This window comes from Nomascus leucogenys, chromosome 9, assembly GCF_006542625.1.
Source record: "Nomascus leucogenys isolate Asia chromosome 9, Asia_NLE_v1, whole genome shotgun sequence".
Taxonomy (NCBI): Eukaryota; Metazoa; Chordata; class Mammalia; order Primates; family Hylobatidae; genus Nomascus; species Nomascus leucogenys.
Window position 1 is genome coordinate 72,999,879 of NC_044389.1, and position 23,197 is coordinate 73,023,075.

The 23,197-nt window shown below is 36.1% G+C and overlaps 1 protein-coding gene across 4 annotated transcripts in view; it reads left to right on the top strand.

Annotated features, from left to right (window-relative positions):
- The window catches only part of CCSER1 (coiled-coil serine rich protein 1), a 1,421,845-nt gene that overhangs the window by 159,333 nt on the left and 1,239,315 nt on the right, over positions 1 to 23,197 (top strand). For all 4 annotated transcript variants that reach the window (XM_012499332.2, XM_030819130.1, XM_030819131.1 and 1 more), the window contains exons 2-3: positions 6,104 to 7,468; positions 10,776 to 10,960. In XM_012499332.2, the coding sequence (XP_012354786.1) occupies positions 6,145 to 7,468; positions 10,776 to 10,960 (1,509 nt within the window). In that variant the 5' untranslated portion in view covers positions 6,104 to 6,144. The remainder of the gene's footprint in view (positions 1 to 6,103; positions 7,469 to 10,775; positions 10,961 to 23,197) is intronic.

The window sequence follows — 23,197 nt, forward strand, 5'->3', positions numbered from 1 at the left end:
TTGGGATTGACAGGCATGAACCACTGCACCCAGAGAATAATTTTTAAAATGTCTTAATTATGTAATATATTTTACTTTTAGTCCAATTTTAAGTGGGTAACATATTAATGATCCATGTCCAAATTATGAATCATTTAACTGGCATTCATGTCTTCTTCAACCATATCAAATAAGAAATTTGACTCTAATTTTATTTAGGATAGATCCTCCTATAATGTGGTACTCTGTTAAGGGTAATGATTGTGTTTACTAAGGTTGTAGAGGTCATTGAATAAAGTACTGTACCTTCTGGAAGCCTTTTGTTGAATCCTGGTGCTAAAGAACAAAAGTACTATTTCTTCAGGTTGCCATTGTAAATTTCTAAGAGATCAAACTGAGTTTTATTTCTAATAGGGTCTGTATACATTTGTGTAGTAGTATTGTCTTCAAATTAATCTTATCTTTTGTTTATTTACATAGCATTAAAGATATAATTAAAAAACACTTCTCTTATGTAACAAATTTGTTTTTTCAAAATAAAATAACGTTTATGGTAATAAAGACCCCTAGATAATGGATAGGTCTAGTTCAACCTTTATATTTTTAAGACCTATTATTATTAAAGTGACTGTGACTTCTGAATCGAGAAATATTAGATAAGAATTGAGAAAAGATGTTTATTTTATCCAATTTGGAAATTTATAAAAATATATACAAGGTTTGCTAACGGATTAAAGGTAACTGTTATAGTAATCCCAGCACTTTGGGAGGCCGAGGCGGGCGGATCACGAGGTCAGGAGATCGAGACCACGGTGAAACCTCGTCTCTACTAAAAATACAAAAAAAATTAGCCGGGCGTGGTGGTGGGCGCCTGTAGTCCCAGCTACTCGGAGAGGCTGAGGCAGGAGAATGGCGTGAACCCGGGAGGCGGAGCTTGCAGTGAGCCGAGATTGCGCCACTGCACTCCAGCCTGGGCGACAGATCGAGACTCCGTCTCAAAAAAAAAAAAAAAGCAAAAAAACATTGTAGCCGGGCGCGGTGGCTCACGCCTGTAATCCCAGCACTTTGGGAGGCTGAGGCGGGTGGATCACGAGGTCAGGAGATCGAGACCATCCTGACTAACACGGTGAAACCCCGTCTCCACTAAAAATACAAAAAATTCTCCAGGCGTGGTGGCGGGCGCCTGTAGTCCCAGCTACTCGGGAGGCTGAGGCAGGAGAATGGCGTGAGCCCAGGAGGCGGAGCTTGCAGCGAGCCGAGATTGCGCCACTGCACTGCAGCCTGGGTGACAGAGCAAGACTCCGTCTCAAAAAAAAAAAAAAAAAATTGTAGTAAAAAGTTATGATATTGTTACATTTATCTTTCATGAATAATTGAAGTTGCTGTGATGACATATTGTTTCATTAAACTTATTCAGCATTATTTTTTCATGTTTTCAACTGCTTATTAGCAAATTTCAGATTATTGAACTTTTTACACTTTGGAAGGCTTTTAATAAATATGCATCTCTAAAAGTTGTAATTCAGCATAATTACCCTCAGGATTATAAGATTTATTCATGGCAGTGAGACAGAAAATATATTTATGTAGGTTTGAAATCCTGAAGTGTTGAAGTTAAAACTTCATTTTTAAAATCTATGTACTCCATAGGTACACATTGCATATTTTATCAGGCACTGGTATCAAAGCAAGGAGAAATGGTTTTTGGCATTAAGAAACTTAAGACAAAATAGTAAATTGAGATAAATAAACAGATGCTTACTATGTAAGCTAATACTGGAGGATACGTAAAGGAGGAGTACCAGGTCCAAAATGAGAGACAGTGGGAATGGGGTGTCAGGTAGGGAAGGAGTGTCAGGGATGGCAACTTGGAAGGGGCAATGTTATAATAGTAGGAAGCTTTTGCCATGGAGTTACAGGAAGGGCATCCCAAGCTGGTGGACCCAAATCTCCAAAGGTCTTGAAGGTGAAAGTGATCAGAATATGGCAGTCATGATCAAGTGCAGTGGCTCATGCCTGTACTCCCAACACTTTGGGACACCGAGGCAGGAGGATTGCTTGAGGCCAGGAGTTTGAGATCAGCCTGTGCAATATAGCGAGACTCTGTCTCTATGAAATTTTTTTTTAAAGTTAATTGGGCATGATGCTGTATGCCTGTAGTCTCAGCTACTTGGGAGGCTGAGGTAGAAGGATGGCTTGAGCCCAGGAATTTGAGGCTGTAGTTAGCTATGTTTGCTCCACTGCATTCTAGCCTGGGTGACAGAGCAAGACCTTGTCTCCAAAAACAAGACAAAAGAAAACAAAAACAAAAACAAAAAAAAAAAAAGGAAAAGGAAAGAAAGATAAGAAAATGGTAGTCATCAGTGTAAGTGGAGCATGAAGTGTGAGGAGAGGACTAATGAATCTGGAGATGTAGAGAGCATCAAGCCTTAAAGAGGCTTCCTAAAGAATATGGATAATCTTGACCTATAGTCTATTTTCCTCTTATTTAGCTGAGAAACTCTCAAGGGAAATACGAGTTCATATTAAAAATAAAAGACATGTGAAGGGTATTTATCTCTAGTAGATTTATATCTACTCCAGGTTATTCAATAATGTGCAGATGATATCTTTTAGTATCTATGATGTTTTTACTTAAAGAAACTAGGACAAACATATCACTGGCCTAAATAGATTATTTGTGCCCAGTGGAAGTCTGGTGGTTTTCATTAAGTATTTAGGAGCAAGAGTGATTTTAAAATTGTTTTAAATTTTTTTTCATTAGTTGAGTCCTTTGAATACTTGCTAAAGAGTTATGGGACTGACTCTTTCATTTACTGTTGTTGTTGGTGTTTTTTTTTTTTTTTTTTTTGTCCACCCAGGCTGGAGTGCAGTGGCCTGATCTGGCTCACTGCAAGCTCCACCTCCTGGGTTCACGCCATTCTCCTGCCTCAGCCTCCCTAGTAGCTGGGACTACAGGCGCCCACCACCACGCCCGGCTAATTTTTTGTATTTTTAGTAGAGACAGGGTTTTACCGTGTTAGCCAGGATGGTCTCGATCTCCTGACCTCGTGATCTGCCCACCTTGGCCTCCCAAAGTGCTGGGATTACAGGCATGAGCCACCGCGCCTGGCCTCATTTACTGTTAATGCTGATCCAAATGCAGGAAATACTTTAAAAATGGCCAATACTTATTTTAATATACATAAATTTGAGTATTTCAGTAATGATGGTTGATATCTTGACATTCATGCATTGAAGTCTGTAGGTTCACAACCAGCTGCAAATCATTATGGTTGATTATATTTTAATTAGAGCAAAATTCTTCAATAGGCATTGAATGGAAATAAATGTTGCATATAAGTGAAAAAATCGTGGCTGTGAATGATGTTAAACCATTTTAAAGAATATAGTCATGAAAAAATGTATTATTCATTGTATACACTTTGGAAAATCTAAGCTGTGAGGAAAATCACACATTTTTATTTGTGAAAAATTTTAAGAGCTAAAATGTCTGTTTATGTTTTAGGTTTTCTTCAAGCAAAGCCTTACAAGAATACTGAAATGTTTTGGAGTGGTTCACATATAGTTTGATTTAAATTCAAATTCATATGGAGAAAAGGGAACTCTTGCACCCTGTTGGTGGGGATGTAAATTAGCACAGCCTCTATGGAACACAGTATGGAGGTTCCTCAAATACTAAAGACAGAACTACCATATGATCCAGCAATCCAACTTTTGGGTATATAGCCAAACAATTGAAATCTGAATGTCAAAGAGATATCTGTACTCCTATGCTTATTGCATCATTGTTCACGATAGCCAAGATATGTAACAAACCTAAGTGTACATCTGTGGATGAATGGATTAAGAAAATGTGGTTTATATATATAATGAAATGCTATTCAGCCTAAAAAAGAAATTCTGTCACATGTCACAAGATGGATGAACCTGGGGGACATTATGCTCAATGAAATAACCTAGACACAGAAAGACAAATATTGCATGATCTCACTTATATATGGAATCTAGATAATTAAACTCATAGAAGTAGAAAGTAGAATGGTTACCAGGCCCCGGGAAGGTAGGACGGGGGGGCTGGGGTGTCAGGGCCAGGGCAATGGGGAAATAATGTCCAGAGGGTACAGAGTTTCAGTTAGACAGGAGAAATAAGTTTTAGAGGTTGATTAGACAGCATGGTGACTATAGTTAATGTACTGCATATTTCAAAATGGCTGAAAGAGTAGATTTTAAGTGCTGTCACTACAAAAAATGATATGTTTATGAAGTGATAGGTATGTTAATTTGCTTAATTATTTCCTAATATTAACACATATCAAGACACATTATACCTCATAAGTATATACAATTGTCATCTGTCAATTAAAAATAAAATCAATTTTTAAAATTAAATTCATTGACTGTAGTGAAAAATCATCCACTAAAAATCTTATAATACAAATATGTTAGATTTTATGTTGTTTGGAGAAAAATATTAAATACTTATGAATGCATATCTGAAAGCAAATATTTGTCATTTTTGTCACATACTTGTTCAAAGAAATGAAAGTATTTTACTTGATCAGTTCTCGTATTTATAAGGATGATAAAATAGAGGATTTTAAATTTTGTATAGTATTTGTTAATTTTTAATCAGGTAGTTTTGGTTGTAAAAACTAAGAAAATGAAACAGAGTCTGATTCAATTTACAAAGGGAGAGATTGCATTACAGTTGAAGGATTAAGCAAAACTCATAAACAAAACAGCAACCAAATCAGGTACAGTTTAAAAATCAGTGAGAAATGGCAGTCACTAGAATAGCAATATTTGCTGTAAAAGTTTGAATCCTTGATATAGAAACATAGCTGGGCCTTCATTCAGCAGTAGGAGTTCATGACTAATTACTTTAGTGAATGCAGTATGTATCATGCTGATTAGGAGCTGACCCTGTAGGGTTTTTTATTCCTGCTTTACCAGGTGTTGGCTGAATGACATTATGCAAGTTGCTTTTCTGCTGTAAAATGTTCATAGTCTTATTACCTATTTCTAGAAATATAAGGTGTGAAAGAAATAATCTGTGGGAAAGTACCTGGTACATCACAGTTAATGAGTTGTAGCTGCCACGTCCCCTAACTCTTGTCTTCCTCCTCCTTTATCTTCTCCATTGATACCCTGAATATACTGACATTAATATGGTTCATAAATGTTCCATGCTTCTGATTCTCTCAGTATGTATTCTCACTTCTCTCAAGGTTACCAACTGTCTTAGTTTTTACTCAAGTTATTTTCTTCAACTGATACCTGTGGTTCTCTCATAAGTTTAACTTGTTTATAACCCTGCGTTATATCTTTGTGATTTAGTTTCTTCTTCCAATGGCCTGCTCATCTCTCAGCTTCCCAAATCAAACTTGGCATGGGGCGGGGGGAGGGTTTTAGAGAATTACCTATTGTAAATGACGAGTTAATGGGTGCAGCACACCAACATGGCACATGAATACATATATAACTAACTTGCACATTGTCCACATGTACCCTAGAACTTAAAGCATAATTTGAAAAAAAAAGAGAAGAAAAAAAAGCCTGTAGCCATTGGCTTTTCTTTGAGTGCTGATTGTAGCGTCAGGCTATACCATTGTCTTGTTTGTGATTCTGTTGAGCTCGCATCAGTAACTTGTTGATTCATGTGGTGTAAAATGAAAATACTTCTAGTGGTCTCTGACAGGAGTCATGGTGGGGCATTTACCCAGGCAGAAATTATTATGTCTGTCATGTGCCTACTGCATCTAAATAAATAAACATAAAAAGTTAAGAATAAACAGTTTACCAAAATTATGGAACAGCTATAAGTAGTAAGTCTGGGTCTTAAATACCTGGTGTCTCCAAAGCCAACACTCTTGAATAAACTTTAAATATTTTTGTTAATCTTAAAATGTTTGCATCATTATAAAATATCAATACTAGTTATTGGATCATTTTTACTACTTATAAATTCAAAAATGTTTATTAGGTATCAGATTTTTGTTATTTATTGTCTTAGTATAAACCAAATTCTATTTCATGTCTTGAAAAGCAATATTTTGTTTTAAAATGTATTATTTGTAGTTGAATTCTATTGACTTGTTGTTTTTGTTTTAATCTTTCTCAGGCTGCTAAGTTGGCTTTCACAGTGCAAGCCTTCGAGTCCCAATGGGGGACTCAGGATCAAGACGATCTACCCTGGTCTCCCGGTTGCCAATATTCAGAAGAAGTATTAGCAGAAGACATGATTCTCTTCCTTCTTCACCTTCTTCCAGTAATACAGTTGGTGTCCACAGTTCCTCCCCTTCCAGCACTAACTCAAGCTCAGGTAGCACAGGTAAACGGAGGAGCATATTCCGTACTCCTTCCATTAGCTTCCACCATAAAAAGGGGAGTGAGCCTAAGCAAGAGCCTACCAACCAGAACCTTAGTATTTCAAATGGTGCTCAACCTGGTCACAGCAATATGCAGAAACTGAGTTTGGAAGAACATATTAAGACCAGGGGAAGACATTCTGTTGGTTTTAGTAGTTCACGAAATAAGAAGATAACAAGATCTTTGACAGAGGATTTTGAAAGGGAAAAAGAGCACTCAACTAACAAGAATGTCTTTATAAATTGTCTAAGTTCCGGCAAAAGTGAAGGGGATGATTCTGGTTTCACAGAAGACCAAACTCGCCGTTCTGTTAAGCAGTCAACAAGGAAGCTACTCCCTAAATCTTTTTCATCTCACTATAAATTTTCTAAGTCAGTTCTACAGAGCCAATCCATTTCATTGGTACAACAGTCTGAATTCTCATTGGAAGTTACACAGTACCAAGAGAGAGAACCTGTATTAGTAAGAGCTTCACCATCCTGTTCTGTGGATGTAACAGAACGGGCAGGAAGCTCTTTACAATCTCCTTTGCTTTCTGCTGATCTTACCACAGCTCAGACACCTTCAGAATTTTTAGCCTTGACTGAAGATTCTGTGTCTGAAACGGATGCATTTTCTAAAAGTGGAAGCATGGCATCCCACTGTGACAACTTTGGCCACAATGATTCTACCTCTCAGATGTCTCTCAATTCTGCTGCTGTTACAAAGACAACAACAGAACTCATGGGAACTGTTCCCTGTGCAATTATGTCTCCTGGGAAATATAGGTTGGAGGGTCAATGTAGCACTAAATCTAATTCCTTACCAGAAACCTCTGCTGCTAATCAGAAGGAAGTGTTATTACAAATTGCTGAACTACCTGCTACAAGTGTGAGCCACTCAGAGAGTAACCTACCAGCAGATACTGAAAGAGAAGAAAATATAGGGTTACAAAATGGTGAAACGATGCTGGGGACAAACACCCCAAGGAAACTTGGATTTTATGAGCAACATAAAGCAATAGCTGAACATGTAAAAGGGATCCATCCTATTTCAGATTCAAAGATAATACCTACTTCTGGTGATCATCATATTTTTAACAAAACATCATATGGATATGAAGCAAATCCTGCCAAAGGTATGCTGATTTTCTTTGTATAACAAATGATATGAATTAATTTTCATTATAATTTATTCAGTTTTCTTATTCCATCTCATGAATGGAAACCACATCTTGTCATGTTTTTCACTTTCGAAATGGTTTCCTATTCATAATTTGTGTTAAATATTTCCCCTGCTTGATTTTAAACTTACATCAATTGTATTATGCTGAAAATGTAATTCAGCAATATTACTCATTTTTTCTTACTTATGTTATCCATAACTAAGAAGCAGCCTCTTAGTTATGGTGTTTATTGGAGCACCTTCAGAAGAAAGTGAACAGAAAGTAATTCTGTTTGCAATGTGGATTTCTCCAAAGTAAGGCCTGTCTTTTATAGAGTTTATTATAGAGGCTTGGTATTTCTTATTTAATGAAATGGATATATTTCAGCTAAAATCACTATAAAATTTGTATAATTTAATACATTAATTTAAATTAATACAAATTAGTATAATTTAATACAAATTTTATAATTTCCTTTGTTAACTAAGCTTTCATTATTAAATAGGATCCATGTTTCAACATAAATAATTCCTATCTCTAGATACAACAGAATTGTAAGCTTAAAAAAACCTATCTTTGGAAGCTGGAGACAGGTTTCAACTCTGCCTCTGACATTAACTGTGCAACTTTGGACACCTTCTCTTTAGTTTAAAAAAAGTGTTAGTATATGTCAATTACTGTAATATGGCTACAGAAAACTTTGTTTTTTTAACATGAAATTCAGTTCAAGAAAATTTTTGAATATATACCACCTGCTGGGTTATCTTAGACATATTTTAATCCTTTTTCTGTACTATCGTTAATGCTACTACTGCTACTAATATTTTTCCCAAATTTGGAAGTGATTATTATGTCCTAGATATTATTCTGTATACTTTATATACATTAATTAAAATGATTGAAATTGCTACTATTATTATAAGCTATTTTGCAGGCAAGAAGATGGGAGCAAAGATAAATTGTGTGTCCACAATCACAAAACTAATAATTCATTTATTGGGATATAAATCCTATGAGGTAGGCTCCCATGTTTCCCATTTTACAAATGTGAAAACAGAGGCTAAAGAATCATACAGCTGGTAAGTAGTGCAGTCAAATTACAACTCTTTGAATCCAAAGCTCCGGCTCTCCGTAACCATGCTGTACTACATGCCATGACTTAAAATATTAAATAAAATTTATGTGACATAATGTCACGAGTAATAGGATTATAAAGTTCATCTATAAACATAGAATTTTAAAGTTTTAAATGCATGAGTTAATTTTCCAGCTGTCTTAATACTTTTCTCATTTGATACAAGATCACTTTTATGCACCTGACCATGTTTGTCCATTTTTGGAACTTTGTATTCTTGTCTGTGGTCTTGGCTTTAGTCATACATGCCTAGCTCCTTTACCTGTAATATAATCATGAGAATATGATAATGATGATGATATTAATGATGGTTACCCTTTTGTATAATTAATATGTGCCCAAAAATGTACTAAGAAGATTGCATGCACTGTTTCAAATAGTCCTTATAAAAATTTTGCATGTCATATTAATAACTAAAATTTATAGTAAGTTAAATAACTTTATAGGGTCACATAGTTAGCAAATGATGGACTTGATATTGAAAGCCAGGAAGTTTTAAAATTATATAAAAAAGAGATAGGAATGCAATTATCCTGACATATCTAATTCTTATTTAGTAATGATGACTTTCCTCAAAGCCTAATTAAATACTGCATATTTTTCTCTCTCTGGAAATTAGAGAATGATCAGTTATCTTGGAGCCTATTAATATGTTGATTGGGATCCTGTTTGTATCACAATAACACATTAATTTTGCTGATTTGATAATGTGTTGGCTGTTCTTGGGTAAATAAGCTGGTAATGTCAACAAGGACAGTATACTATCCTTTAGTTTGTGAAAATATTCATGTGCTATTTATAAGGATTTTATAGTTTTGAAGTTTAAAATTTTAAAAACAGCTAAGTAAATGTATTTTATCTAATAAAGAGTTGCTATAGACACTAACTTTCATAATGCTAAATTTAGTTCGTATTTTGTATGAAACATTTAAGCCAGTACTTGATACACATCTAAGTGTATTAGGTGTACAATCATATCAGAACTAATGAGTTATCTGGCAATTTAACTTTTATTCATTGGCTTAAAAAGTTATTTCAAAAGAACTGCTATATATTGGACTAATAGATTCTGGACAGTTTTTAAACTAGTAGATGAGCCTAATTGGAACAATTTTTTCATTTACTCATTCATTCAGCAAATATTTATTGTTTTAACACTATGTTAGGCACTAGGGCTGTAGCAATACACAAAACAGGCCTAGATCCCTGCCTTCCTGAGGCTTACTTTCTACTGGGGATACTCAGTTAACATGCTATATATATCAGATGGTGATAACTGCTGAGGGTAAGTTTAAAGCAGAATAAAGGCTTAGGAAGCAGAGGTGGGATTCCAGTTTGCAATTTTAAATGTAACAGGATGATACCCAAGGTAACATATTGGTAAAGGTTTGAAGGAACTTAATAAGTCATACAGATATTTGAGAGAAATATATTAGTGCAAGGTTGTGGGTCAAAGGCTGTGTAGGGCTGGAGCATGCCAGTGATGTACCAGAGCAGCAAGAGTCCAGTGTGGCATGAGCAGAGTGATGGAGGGGAGAGCAGGACATGAGGTTGCAGAGGTGAGCAGGTGAACAGGGTGCTCCTCCTGTCCCTGGTTTGGGGACAGAGAGAGCAGTCATATGGGTCATATTAATGAAGAATTTGTTATGCCATTTGAAAAACATCACCTTTTTGCTAGAGGAGTGGTGGTGATGGCTCTCACTTATGTTTTAAGTATATCATTCTGGCTACTATGTGGAATGTAGATTGTGTTGGGGGTGGAGAGACAGATGGGAGTAGGCAGAGGTAGGAGAATAGTAAAAAATATTGCAGTAACCAAGCAAACATAGATTGGGTTTGGTCCAGTGTCTTAGAAGGAGAGGTAGAAGGAATCAGATTCTGTATACAGTTTGAAGGAAATAAGGACAGGATTCGTTTATGTGATTAATGTGAGCTACGAAGCAACAAAGGATGACTCCAAAAGTTTTGGGCTTCAAAGAGATTACATGATTAAGTGAACTAAACTGATGCTATACATTTAAAAGTTTTCTTGTGATAGAGAAGCTTTGAATAACACTAAGAGTTCTCCATGATCTTTCAGTGGGACATTTGTAAAAACTACATTTAAATATTTACTTTCGTTTTTATTTATTTTCCTTCCCATAGTTCTTGCCAGTAGTCTCAGTCCATTTCGTGAAGGAAGATTTATAGAGAGGAGACTGCGATCGTCGTCAGAAGGCACTGCAGGGAGTAGCAGAATGATTTTGAAACCGAAAGATGGAAATATAGAAGAAGTTAATAGTTTAAGAAAGCAAAGAGCAGGTTCTTCATCTTCAAAAATGAACAGTTTGGTAAGTATATACATATGTCTGCCTCTAATAAAATAATGCTGTCTCTATCCGGCATGTTCATGTTTCTTGCAAAATGAACATGGACTACAGGATAGACACCTCATATTTGAAGGAAAAATTTGTTTCCATAGTTGACATTACAAGTCAGAGAAACAAATTTTTCACCTAGGTCAGGATGGAGTTCACCATGACAGCTGTTTTTAGTTCCTGTCTTCCTTGCTTCCATGGAAAGTTTGACATTCTTTATTCTAGAACAAGACACTTGAATACAGAAACTAGGGAAAGTGCTGAACATGAGGATCCCCTTTGACACCATTATTTCACATCTTCTCTCCACCTATAGCCCTCTAGAAAATACCCTTTTGTAAATCACACTTACTCCAGTACCACTCTTAGTCCCTAGTAGACCCTAACCTCACTGTCCTCCTGCAGTGCCCTTCTACAAAGGGTGAGGAGTTGGTGTGAAGCTTATGAGGACCAACGTGAAATGCCCATCCAATGCTTGCATACATTGGAGGTAATCAAGATACCCCATTCCTGGTCCAAATTGTAGAGCCTGCTTTTAGTATGAGCGTGGAGGTGGGGTGTGTGGGGAGAGGCATGGTCTGAGTTTGTATGTGTGAAGTAGGGTGTCACAGAGGCATTAGTATGAAGCTCCCTCATAGTATGAGATGGACCCAGGGGTGGGAAGAGATGAGGGGCGAACTGCAGCCTTGGGTCCATGTGGCCTCAGGTTTCACAAGTATTAGAGTGTGACTGCCTTTTGGAGATCACTTTGCTCACCTTCTCACAAATGCATCCTTTTTCAGCAGTGTATTTAACATCTATTATCTAAAAATGTTTCTTTAAAATAATCTTTCTACCTACCTATCCATGCATATATGTGAAAAATGCTCAAAAATAAATCACTATGATATCTCTATTATTTTACATAATTGGGTTTCAAATGAAAATATTAGGTAATTGAGATTTGATAATTATTTTGTGAAGAAGCCTTAAGTTAGTAAGGTAACATTGTGTGATAGCAAAATCACTGTGCTTGATGTTAGAGGTTTTAATCGTTTTTTTCTGGTGTGGCCATTTCTTAATCCTGGGCAAATTTGTAACCACAAAATAGCAAATGATAATAGGTGTCTTGTTTCCATTATACTAAAAAATGACTATGTGAGTATGTGTTTACATTTGTACATATGGAAACATATATTTCATGCTTCATTTTGTTCTTTCGTGCATTGGCTATTATTATTGTTGCAATGGATATTTTTGGTCTAAGTATGAAAATATGTTAAAATGGATTTCCAATTGATGCACCATTAAAAGTTAGGACTAATGAAGTACTACAAAACATTTATCATCACAACATTTTCACTATTTCTTCATGGAGAGGTATTTATATTAATAGGGGTACACTATTCAACTTGCGCAAAGTTGTGCCTTTTACATATTCTCATATCGCATGTGTTTTTCATACTGCATTTAATTTAAATAATTGTAGTTTGAGACCAGCCTAGGCAAAATATCGAGAATTCATCTCTAGAACAAAATTTAATAATTAGCTAGAAGTGGTGGCTTGCACCTGCAGTTCCAGCTACTCAGGAGGCTGATGTGGGAGGATCACTTGGGTCCAGGAGTTGGAGGCTGCAGCGAGTTATTGTGCCACTGCACTTCAGCCTGGGCAACAGAGCAAGACCTGGTCTCGATAAGATAAATAAACAAATAAATAAATAAAATGTAAAAAGTGCTTCTTATGATATCACAAAGTCACTCTTCTCAGATTTACCTTTTTTTTTTTTTTGAGACAGAGTTTCCCTTTGTCACCTAGGCTGGAGTGCACTGGTGCGATCTTGGTTCAGTGCAACCTCCGCCTCCCCGGTTCAAGCAATTGTCCTGCCTGAGCCTCCCACGTAGCTGGGATTACAGGCACTCGCCACCATGCCCAGCTAATTTTTGTATTTTTAGTAGAGAGGGGATTTCACCATGTTGGCCAGGCAGGTCTTGAACTCCTGATCTCAAGTGATCCACCCGCCTCAGCCTCCCAGAGTGCTGGGATTACAAGCGTGAGCCACCGCGCCTAGCCCTCCGATCCACTTTTAAGATTTAAAACTTAAGAAACAAAAGTGGTTTTTTTCCTTTGAGGCCTTATATTTAAATTTTCAAAAGTGTGCCTGTAGTGTTATAGTCTGTCCACTAGATGGCAGAAAGACACCACTGCCGTGGTGGTGGACAGTATATCAGGGTTGGAACAGAAACTTGGTAAAATATTGTACATGTTCATTGGATTTACAGATGAAACTTACTGAAATAAATACTGCAACTTTTGAATTTCCTAAAGAGAACTAACAAAAACGACTTCACTATCTTACCATCTTTGGATTTTACAAGTTATGTCTCATCTTTCAGTTACTTTACAGTTTATTCATTTTTTATTTTCGTTTTTAATTTTTTTAAGGCAGAGTCTCACTCTGTCACCCAGGCTGGAGTACAGTGGTGCAGTCTCGGCTCTCTGCAACCTCCCCTCCCTGGTTCAAGTGATTCTTGTGCCTCAGCCTCCCGAGTAGCTGGGACCACAAGTGTGTGCCACTATGCCCGGCTAATTTTTGTATTTTTAGTAGAGATGTGGTTTCACCATGTTGGCCTGATTGGTCTTGAACACCTGACCTCAGGTGATCCACTCACATCGTCTCCCAAAGTGGTGGGATTACAGGCATGAGTCACTGCACCTGAGCATTTACTTTACACTTAATTAATTTAAAATGCATGAAATATGTTTTTTAACTTGTAGCACTGTAAGGAAGAAATGGTAGGGATTATTTAGTTCTAGATACATGTGAAACAAGTGACATATATTTGGAAAATTGTAGCTGTCTGAACAGTGACACATTTTCTATATTCCTCTTCCAAAATAATTTAAGCAACTGCATGTAGTTTAGAATGTGTCCATGGTTCAGTTATTTTATTTTAAAGCAATTATAATAGAAACGTGTTTTTAATACTTGTTTGAACCAAGGGACTACTTCTAATGCCTGACATGTATTATCACATTCAGTCCTCACAGTACTGTAAACTAAATGATATTGTAGTGATCAAATTTTGCGAAAGAGGGAAATAAGGTACTGAGAAGATAAGCAGCTTGCCTAAAATGACATAGCTCATAAATGGCAGAGATAGGATTTGGATTTGGATCCTTTCTAAGTTCAAATCCTACAATCTTTTGGGAAAATGTGTTAGATTTAAAATTAAGTTGAGCCATTTTTCAATTGCTTGCATCAATTTGGTGTAATGAAATTAAAACATTTGAAGCAATCTAACCTTGCTTGCTCTAAGTCTAGGCTGCAGCATTCTATAAGAGATACAAAAGAGGAAAACAGAAACAATATTTAGTGCTTAATCTGAACTTAAAATGCGATCATGTTTCTTGAAACGCTGATGAATAGTATCAGTGTCCTTACTGAGAGATATCCCATCAAAAAGAAACTGTCACAAAAGAGGATATTCATACTTAGGAGTTTTGTAATACTTCTTTAGTCCTAACTTTTAATGTTAGCATTAATGCAGTCCTTCATGTAGTTCATGGAGATTTCAATTCTCATAATAAAATATGGCTCTATTTATTAAGATACTGAGCATTTCCTGAAAGACCAAAGATATTACCTAATGGATTAGATGTAGTTAGATATACCACAGTTCTATTGTTTTTGTGTACTTCTGGGGTATTTCAGTCTGGAAGGGAAAGGACAGGATGTATGAACTCTTCAAACATCAAATGCTGAGAAAAAATTGGGATTGGCTTAGGTTTATTAAAAGAAACCAAAGTAAATTTGGAACAATTTGATAAGTGTTCACATCTATTATATTTTTTCATACCTCTTTATAGTATTTTTCCAATTTTTCTCTAATGAGTAACTTTCTGAATACATTCTTTGCAATTGTCCAGAAAATTTAAAATGCTGTCCTAGAAAAAAGTTAAAGAACTTATTTCTTTAAAGAACTTACTTCAGGAACTTTCTCTCCAGACTATGGTATGTAAATGTATAAATGTAAGGATTTCTCATGGGTTCTCCAATGGCTTTACATAGTGAATTCTAACTCTAAATATTTACAAGATTACTCTCTAAAAAAATTAATGTGAGAGTTGATTCATATATAATGAACAATACAGAAGACCTGGTACCGCTAAAGGAAGGAAAAATGCCTAAGTGAATGAGTCAGGATAAACTTGGCTAAGTGTTAAAAAAAATACCGCTGGGTGTGGTGGCTCAAGCCTGTAGTCCCAGCACTTTGGGAGGCCGAGGCAGGCCGATCACTTGAGGTCAGGAGTTTGAGACCAGCCTGGCCAAGATGGTGAAACCCCGTCTCTATTTGCATTTTGTAAAAATACAAAAATTAGCTGGGCGTGGTGGCCAGTGCCTGTAATACCAGCTGCTCGGAAGGCTGAGGCAGGAGAATTGCCTCAACCTGGGAGGTGGAGGTTGCAGTGAGCTGAGATCATGCCACTGCACTCCAGCTTGAACAACAAAGTGAGACTCTGTCTCAAAAATAAATAAATAAAATAAAATAAATAAATAATAACTTGCAAATCTAGTGACTTATATAATACAGATTTCTTTCTCACTTAGGCTACATGTTTATTGTGGAAGGCGCTGGGGTTCTGTTCAATGTCTCCTCCTCCTGTATTCAGGCTGTGGGAGCAGCTAACTTTGCAAACATTGCCTTTTACCATGGCAAAAAGAAAGAGATCTCTGGAGGTCCCTGTAATAAAATACTTTGAATTGTGAAACTCACTTTCTTCTGCTCACAACTCATTGGTCAGATCTAATCATATGGCCCAAACTAGAAACAAAAGCAGCCAAGAAGAATCATCAGTTTCCTGTATCTAGAGGCAGAGACTCAGGTTTGGTGAACACTTAATGACTCATATTCCCAAATATTTTGTTGTATCCAAATTCTTTTAATTAACCGAGATTTACTGCTTGCCTCCTCTTTCCCTTTTGTCCAGAGTCATTTAATGGGCCCTGACTTTGTGCTTCACACTGTCCTGGTCTTTGTGGTTGAAAAGATGAAAACATCTCTGTAATTAGAGGTTTTCATCTCTAATAGGTTTTATTCTTTAGAATATTCTCTCTTCCTTACTTAAAGGCCTTGAGATGTGTATCTTAAGTGAACTAAGTTTACTTTTTTCCTTGACTCAAGGAATCTTTACTATTTTTGAAAGTATTTATTTTCATTGCACGAAGCAGTTGGTTTTGAAGGTTGTATTATCTTCAGATTACTCAGCAAATGCATTTGCAAAGTTGCCCTGTACTATTTGTGCTAAGTGATTCAGACAACTTTCATTTATGGCCAATTTTACTATGACACAGCATGTTTTCTTTCATTTAACACCCTGCTGCTTTTATGTGGAAACTGTGAATGACACAGTAAAAACATAACTGTAGGACATTGGTAGAAGAACAAATCCGATTTATGTTTGATTAATAAGAAGTAGTTACTTGCAGATCATTAGCATCTCATATCACATTTTAATTTTTTGGTATGTTGAACTGCAGAATTTACTTATTATTGATAATGGTAGAATAATATAAAACTAACTGTACCCTATTTGAGATAGCCAAGCACTTTACTATTCATTTACTTTTCTTCTGGGGCCTACTGTTTTCTCATTTATTAGCTTATTCTTTATTCATTATAATCCTTCATTTCTTCATTCATTAAAACATTCACAGTTTCTTACAATAAATATTTATTAACAATCTGCTCTGAAGAATCAAAGATGAAAGAGACAGTGCTTGAGGATTTTTGAGTTCCCAAAGGGAGAGATAAGGTTAAACATTATCTTGCCAATACAACAGATTTAACCATTTTGACCATCTTTAAGTTCAGAATGGGTGGGGCATGCTTGATTTGGATTGTGAGCATCGAAATCCAAAGTTAAGAAGATTTAAAATGGGCACATGAACTCCTGTTTCCCAGCTTTGTCTGTGCCTTATCTCACACACTCAATGACACTGTTAAATATATGCATAACTTTATTGTGTCTTTTGTTCATTTCTCTAACTGAGACCCAGCTGCTAGTGCTGAGCAGGTTTGCTGAAAAAAAGTTGGGACAGTAAAGAAGAACGTATGAAATGAATCTCATGATTAATATTAAAAAAAAAATCAATCTCAAAACACCCCACTTATACAATCCACCAAGCAAAAGAATCCTACTGGGCTCATTTGTTATATACACCTTCACACTTCTGTTTCAGGGCACGAAAGTTGTTCAAGCTTGAAATTAAAAACAAGACAGGCTGGGTGCAGTGGCTCAAGCCTGTAATCCCAGCAATTTGGGAGGCCGAGGTGGGCGGGTCATGAGGTTAGGAGATCAAGACCATCCTGGCTAACACAGTGAAACCCTGTCTCTACTACAAATAAAAAAAATTAGCCGGGTGTGGTGGCACGTGCCTGTAGTCCCAGCTACTTGGGAGGCTGAGGCAGGAGAATCCCTTGAATGTGGGAGGGAGGCAGAGGTTGCAGTGAGCCGAGATCGCGCCACTGCACTCCAGTCTGGGCAACAGAGCAAGACTCTGTCTCAAAAAAAAGCAAAGAAGACACATGATAATTAGAAGATCTGATTTTGAAAATTTCTTAATCTTGAAATCCTTAGTGAGACTTTCCAGTATGTAAAAGTGTTAATGGCTTTGGGGAGTTAAAATAACGATTGCAGTTTTTAGTGTAACTGACTGTTAATAGAATTAAAGCAAATATTGCTTGGTTACAGGGACATCTAATAAAAATGGAAGCCATTAATATTTTTAAGGAAATGGAGCCATATGAATCATTCTTCTCAATTCTTATAAATTTTAAGGAAGAAAATCACGAGTATCACTCATTAAACATGAAATTACATTTTTTGATAACTGGCATACATTTTAGATTAATAGCCCTAATCCTTTATGCTTTTGTTTTTCCAGTTACTAATCATATTTTCCCTTCAGTACCCTTCTAAATTATATCATGCATGTAACACTCACCACATAGTTATTTGAATGTGTCTCATTTTACCTAAAAGGTTTTGATCTTTTAAATGGAAGGAGCTGTGTATATACTGGCATTTCTTGCAGTCATTAATATAGCACCTGGTGGAAAAATAGGTATCTAATAAATATGAATAAATTAAAGGTAAAATTTCTGGTTAAATAATGATACATGTTTATATAGATGTGAATTAAGGCTTCTAGTACAAGAATTGTGTGTGGTGTGCTTATGCACAGTTTTGACATTTTAACTTATTATTCAAATATACAGGTATTTCTTATGATGCATTGTCTGATAAAGCTCTGGCTTTTTTGACACTAAATCCTTGATCAGGAAGGCCATACCAATTATGACATTGTTCCAGTGGAAGCATAATTTATTTTAGGATTATCAGCCTTATAGAATGGTTTCTAGGATTATATGAGTACAATAGTTAGGAACTGGCCATACAATGAGGGCAAGAAATAGTCAAATATTTGTGGTATTCATTAAACCCATTACAATATAATATCTTGGTCAAATATGGGTAAGGGAAGATTTTAAAAATCCCCTGCTATTTTATCTAGTCCAGCTCACTTCATTTCTTATAAGCTTATAGATTCAGAGTTGCCTTTAAAAGCAGGATTGAATAAAAATATTCCATTCATTTTTGTCTTTCTGAACTTTGAGATAAGTCATTTTCATTTAGAAGCTGTCACAATTTGTATGTTTGTTGGGCAAAATTAGGAATAGTTTATTCATAGACTTAATTCACTTCTTAAATGATTTAAAGATTGGTTTGAGTAATACTTAGCACCTACATTGTTACCTCTGTGATAACATAATTTAATAATTATTACAGGTACATAATAGGTGGATATATTTATGGAGTACATGTGATATTTTGATACAGGAATGCAATTTATATTAATACTAATCACATCAAGGTAATTGGGGTATCTATCACCTCAAGCATTTATCATTTGTTTGTGTTAGGAACATTCCAATTCCACTTTTTCGTTATTTTAAAATATACAATAAATAATTTTTTGACTATAGTTACCCTATTGTGCTATAAAGTCTATTGTTACCCTATTGTGCTATAAAGTACTAGATCTTACTCATTCTACATAACTATATTTTTGCATACATTAATGTCCCCCCAACCCCCACTACTCTTTCCAGCTCCATCATTCTATTCTGTATTTCTGTGACTTCAAATGTTTTAATTTTTAGCTCCTGTATATGAGTAAGAATAGGCAAAATTTGTCTTTCCATGCTTCATTAATTTTATTTAAAATAACATCCTCCAGTTTCATTCACGTTGTTGCAAATGACAGGATCTCATCTGATTTTTATGGCTGAATAATATTCCATTGTGTATATGTACCACATTTTCTTTATCCTTTTGCTTGCTGATGGACACTAAAGTTGATTCCATGTCCTAGCTATTGTGAATAGTGCTGCAATAAACATGGGAGTGCAGATATCTCTTTGATATATTAATTTCTTTTTTCCGAGTGCATACTTAGCACTGAGAAAGCTGGATCATATGGTAGCGCTATTTTTAGTTTTTCAAGGAATCTCCAAAATGTTCTCCATAGTGGTTGTTCTACTTTACATTTTCATCAGCAGTGTACAAGGGTTCCCTTTTCTCCATATCCTGTTAGCATTTGTTATTTGCCTATCATTTGGATAAAAGACATTTTTTATATGCCTGTTGTCCATTTGCTTGTCTTCTTTTGAAAAATGTCTCTTCAGATATTTTTGCCTATTTTTAAATTGGATTATTTAGTTATCTTTTCTATTGAGTTGTGTTAGCTCCTTATATATTCTGAGTATTAATACCTTGTCAGATGGATATTTTCTCCCCTTCTGTAGGTTGTCTCTTTGTTGATTGTTTCCTTTGCTGCGCAGAAGCTTTTTAGCTTGATGTGATCCCATTTGTCCATTTATGCTTTGGTTTCCTGTGTTTTTGAGGTCTTAGTCAGGACATTTTTGCCAAGACCAATGTCTTGGAGAGTTTCCCTAATGTTTTCTTCCATAGTTCCATAGTTTGAGGTCTTGGATTTAAGTGTTAATCCATTTTGATTTGATTTTTATATATGGCAAGAGATAGGCATGTAGGTTCATTCTCTGCATTTGGATATCCAATTTTCCAGCACCATTTATTGAGGAATCTGTCCTTTCCTCCATGTATGTTCTTGGCACTTTTGTTGAAAGTGAATTCACTGTATATGTGTGGATTGATTTCTGAGATCTCTACTCTGTTCCATTGGTCTGTATGTCTGTTTGTATGTATGATACTACCATGCTATTTTGGTTATTATAAGTTTGTAATGTAATTTGAAGTCAGATAATGTGATTCCTCCAGTTTTATTCTTTTTGCTCATGATGGCTTTGGCTATTCTGCGTATTTGAATTGTTGCATCTAAATTTTAGGATAATTTTTCTATATTTGTGAAGAATGTCATTAGTATTTTGATATGGATTGCATTCAATCTGTAGATTGCTTAGGTAAGTGTGGATATCTTAACAATATTGATTTTTTGGTTTCATCTTCAGTTTGCTTTATCAGTGTTTCATAGTTTTTATTGTAGAGGTCTTTCACTTCTTTGGTTAAGTTTATTCCAGTAAAGTTTACATATTTTATTATTATTATTGCTATTGTAAATGGTAATGCTTACCAGGCAAAGTCTCTTTTTCTCTTCCTTCACTTTCCCCTAAACAGAAGGAGACTCTGTGGTAAGGTGGCCTGGAGCTGAGGGAGGGGTAATGTAAGTACTTCCATTGCCACCACAGCTGGAACTGCATTGGGTCATGCCTGAAGCCAGTGCGGTACTGGGTCTTACCCAAGGCCTGTGACAACTGCTGCATGGCTACCACTGATGTTTACGCAAGGTCCAAATGTTCTTTAGTTAGCAAATGGTGAATCCTGCCAGGTCTGGATCCTTCCTTCCGGGCAGCAGGTTCCCTTCTAGCCCAGGCTGGGTCTAGAAATGCCATCCAGGCGCTGGGGCCTAGAATCAGTGGCTTCAGGAATATGCTGGGTGCTTCATTTTAATGTAGCTGAGCTGGTTCCCAGTTGCAAGACAAAGTCCTCTGTACTCCTCCCTCTCCTTTCCTCAAGCAGGAGTCTCTCCCCATGCTGCACAGCCTGGCATTGGGGGAGGGGTGATGCAAGGACTCCCTTGGGTCACGTGTACCCCAAGTCCACTGGCTCCAAGTCCAGTGCAGAACCGGAACTTGCCCAAGGACTGAAGTTCTTGTGACCTGCCTTTCAAAGTTATTTGGGACCCCATGCCACTTTGGTCAGCTGGTGGTGGAGCTAGCTGGAGCTCAGATTCCTACCCCTAGGAGGGAGGATTCTCCTCTGGCAGGGCCTAAATGGTTTCTCTGTGAGCGCTGGCAGAATTCGGTTCTGTGTTGTGTTCTCTTGTGACAAGACAGCACCGAGTTCCAATGCAAAGCCTCACAATCACTTCACTTTCCCTCCCACAAGCTCACAAATTTTCTGTCTGTGTGCTGCCAGAGGATGGAGGAATGGTGGTTTGGGCAATGCAACAGTGTCTTTCCTATTCTCTTTAATGCCTCTCCTTCACATGTTATTAAAACCAGGTACTATGATTGCTCACCTGAGTTTTGGTTCTTATGAATGTGCTTTCTTGCCTGAATATTTGTTCAGTTTGGTGTTCCGATGTGGGGACAATCACTCGGGATTCTATTCAGCCACATTGCTCTACCTCCTACATTATTAAACTTACTATAAATAGTCATGTTGTAACAATAGCAGTATGAAATATGTATGTTAAAAGAAACTGTACTTATTTATTAAGAAAATAATTTAAAAGGACAGCAGTAAAGGAGAATTAGATATCTTTTACCTGTAACCCTACTAATCTAGGATATACTTTAGATATTAATAGTTCATATCCCTTTAAAATTAAGAAGTTAGAAAACTAAGATTGTTTATCTTTTATTTTTCAAGTTATATTATTTTTAATTGGATCAATTAAGTTATTTTTAATTGGATCAATTAAGTTTATCTCTTAATTTTCTGTGAGAGAACAACTGCTTTGTTCCCTATTTAGGTAACTGAATGGGCTGGGACAGCTTCCATAGCATAAGAGGTAATATTTATTGATTCGGGGTCTGCGACAAATCTCTGACCATCTGAATAGATGCTTCACAATTTGCAGCACAGAATTGACTTTCAGTAAACTAACTACCTTTTCTGAGGTGACAATCACTGGAATCTGAGGTTTGTACATTATTCATTTTAGACAATCAAGACAATTTATAGAGTTATTTTATGATGTTGAAATTTAAACACATTAAATTAACATCAATAAATTAAATAAGTCAAAGAAATTCTAACTCCAAAGGTCAAGAAATATAGTACTAGTGAAGAATTATATTCAGTATTGACCATTAGAGTTAAAAAATATAAAAATATCTAAATATATTAATACTCTTTTTAAGTAATTTTAAAATTGAGACATTTATAATTGTTTCACAATCATATTTGTAATGTAAGTGTAAAACAGTGTAATTTACAAGTGAATCTGCATATACAATTTCACAATCTTCCTATGTGATAACTTTTTTTTTTTGAGACATAGTCTCGCTCTTTCACCCAAGCTGGAGTGCAGTGGCGCAATCTCGGCTCACTGCAAGCTCTGCCTCCCGGGTTCACGCCATTCTCCTGCCTTAGCCTCCCGAGTAGCTGGGACTACAGGCACCTGCCTCCGCGCCCAGCTAATTTTTGTATTTTTAGTAGATATGGGGTTTCACCGTGTTAGCCAAGATGGTCTGGATCTCCTGACCTCGTGATCTGCCCGCCTCGGCCTCCCAAAGTGCTGGGATTACAGGTGTGAGCCACTGTGCCCAGCCGATAACTTTTTTTTTAAACTAGCCATTTCTAAATTAGAGTAGCTGCCATTTTTATCACTTTTATAATCTCATTCATTGATTATTTTACTCGTGCTAAAAGTTTGCTCTGAAATGCCATATATATATCTATATCTCTATATATCTATATATATATCTTCTGTTGTTCTTAGTTTGGTACATCCCACCTAAAACAGACTACCTACTGATTCTTTTAAATCTCTCTGTTAGGCTTTTTATTGTATACATTTGTAATTATATATAAAATTATTTTCATACTCAGCTAGTTATCTCAATACCACACAGTGATTAATTTATGTGTCAGTGAGAAACATTAAGAATTTTATTGCC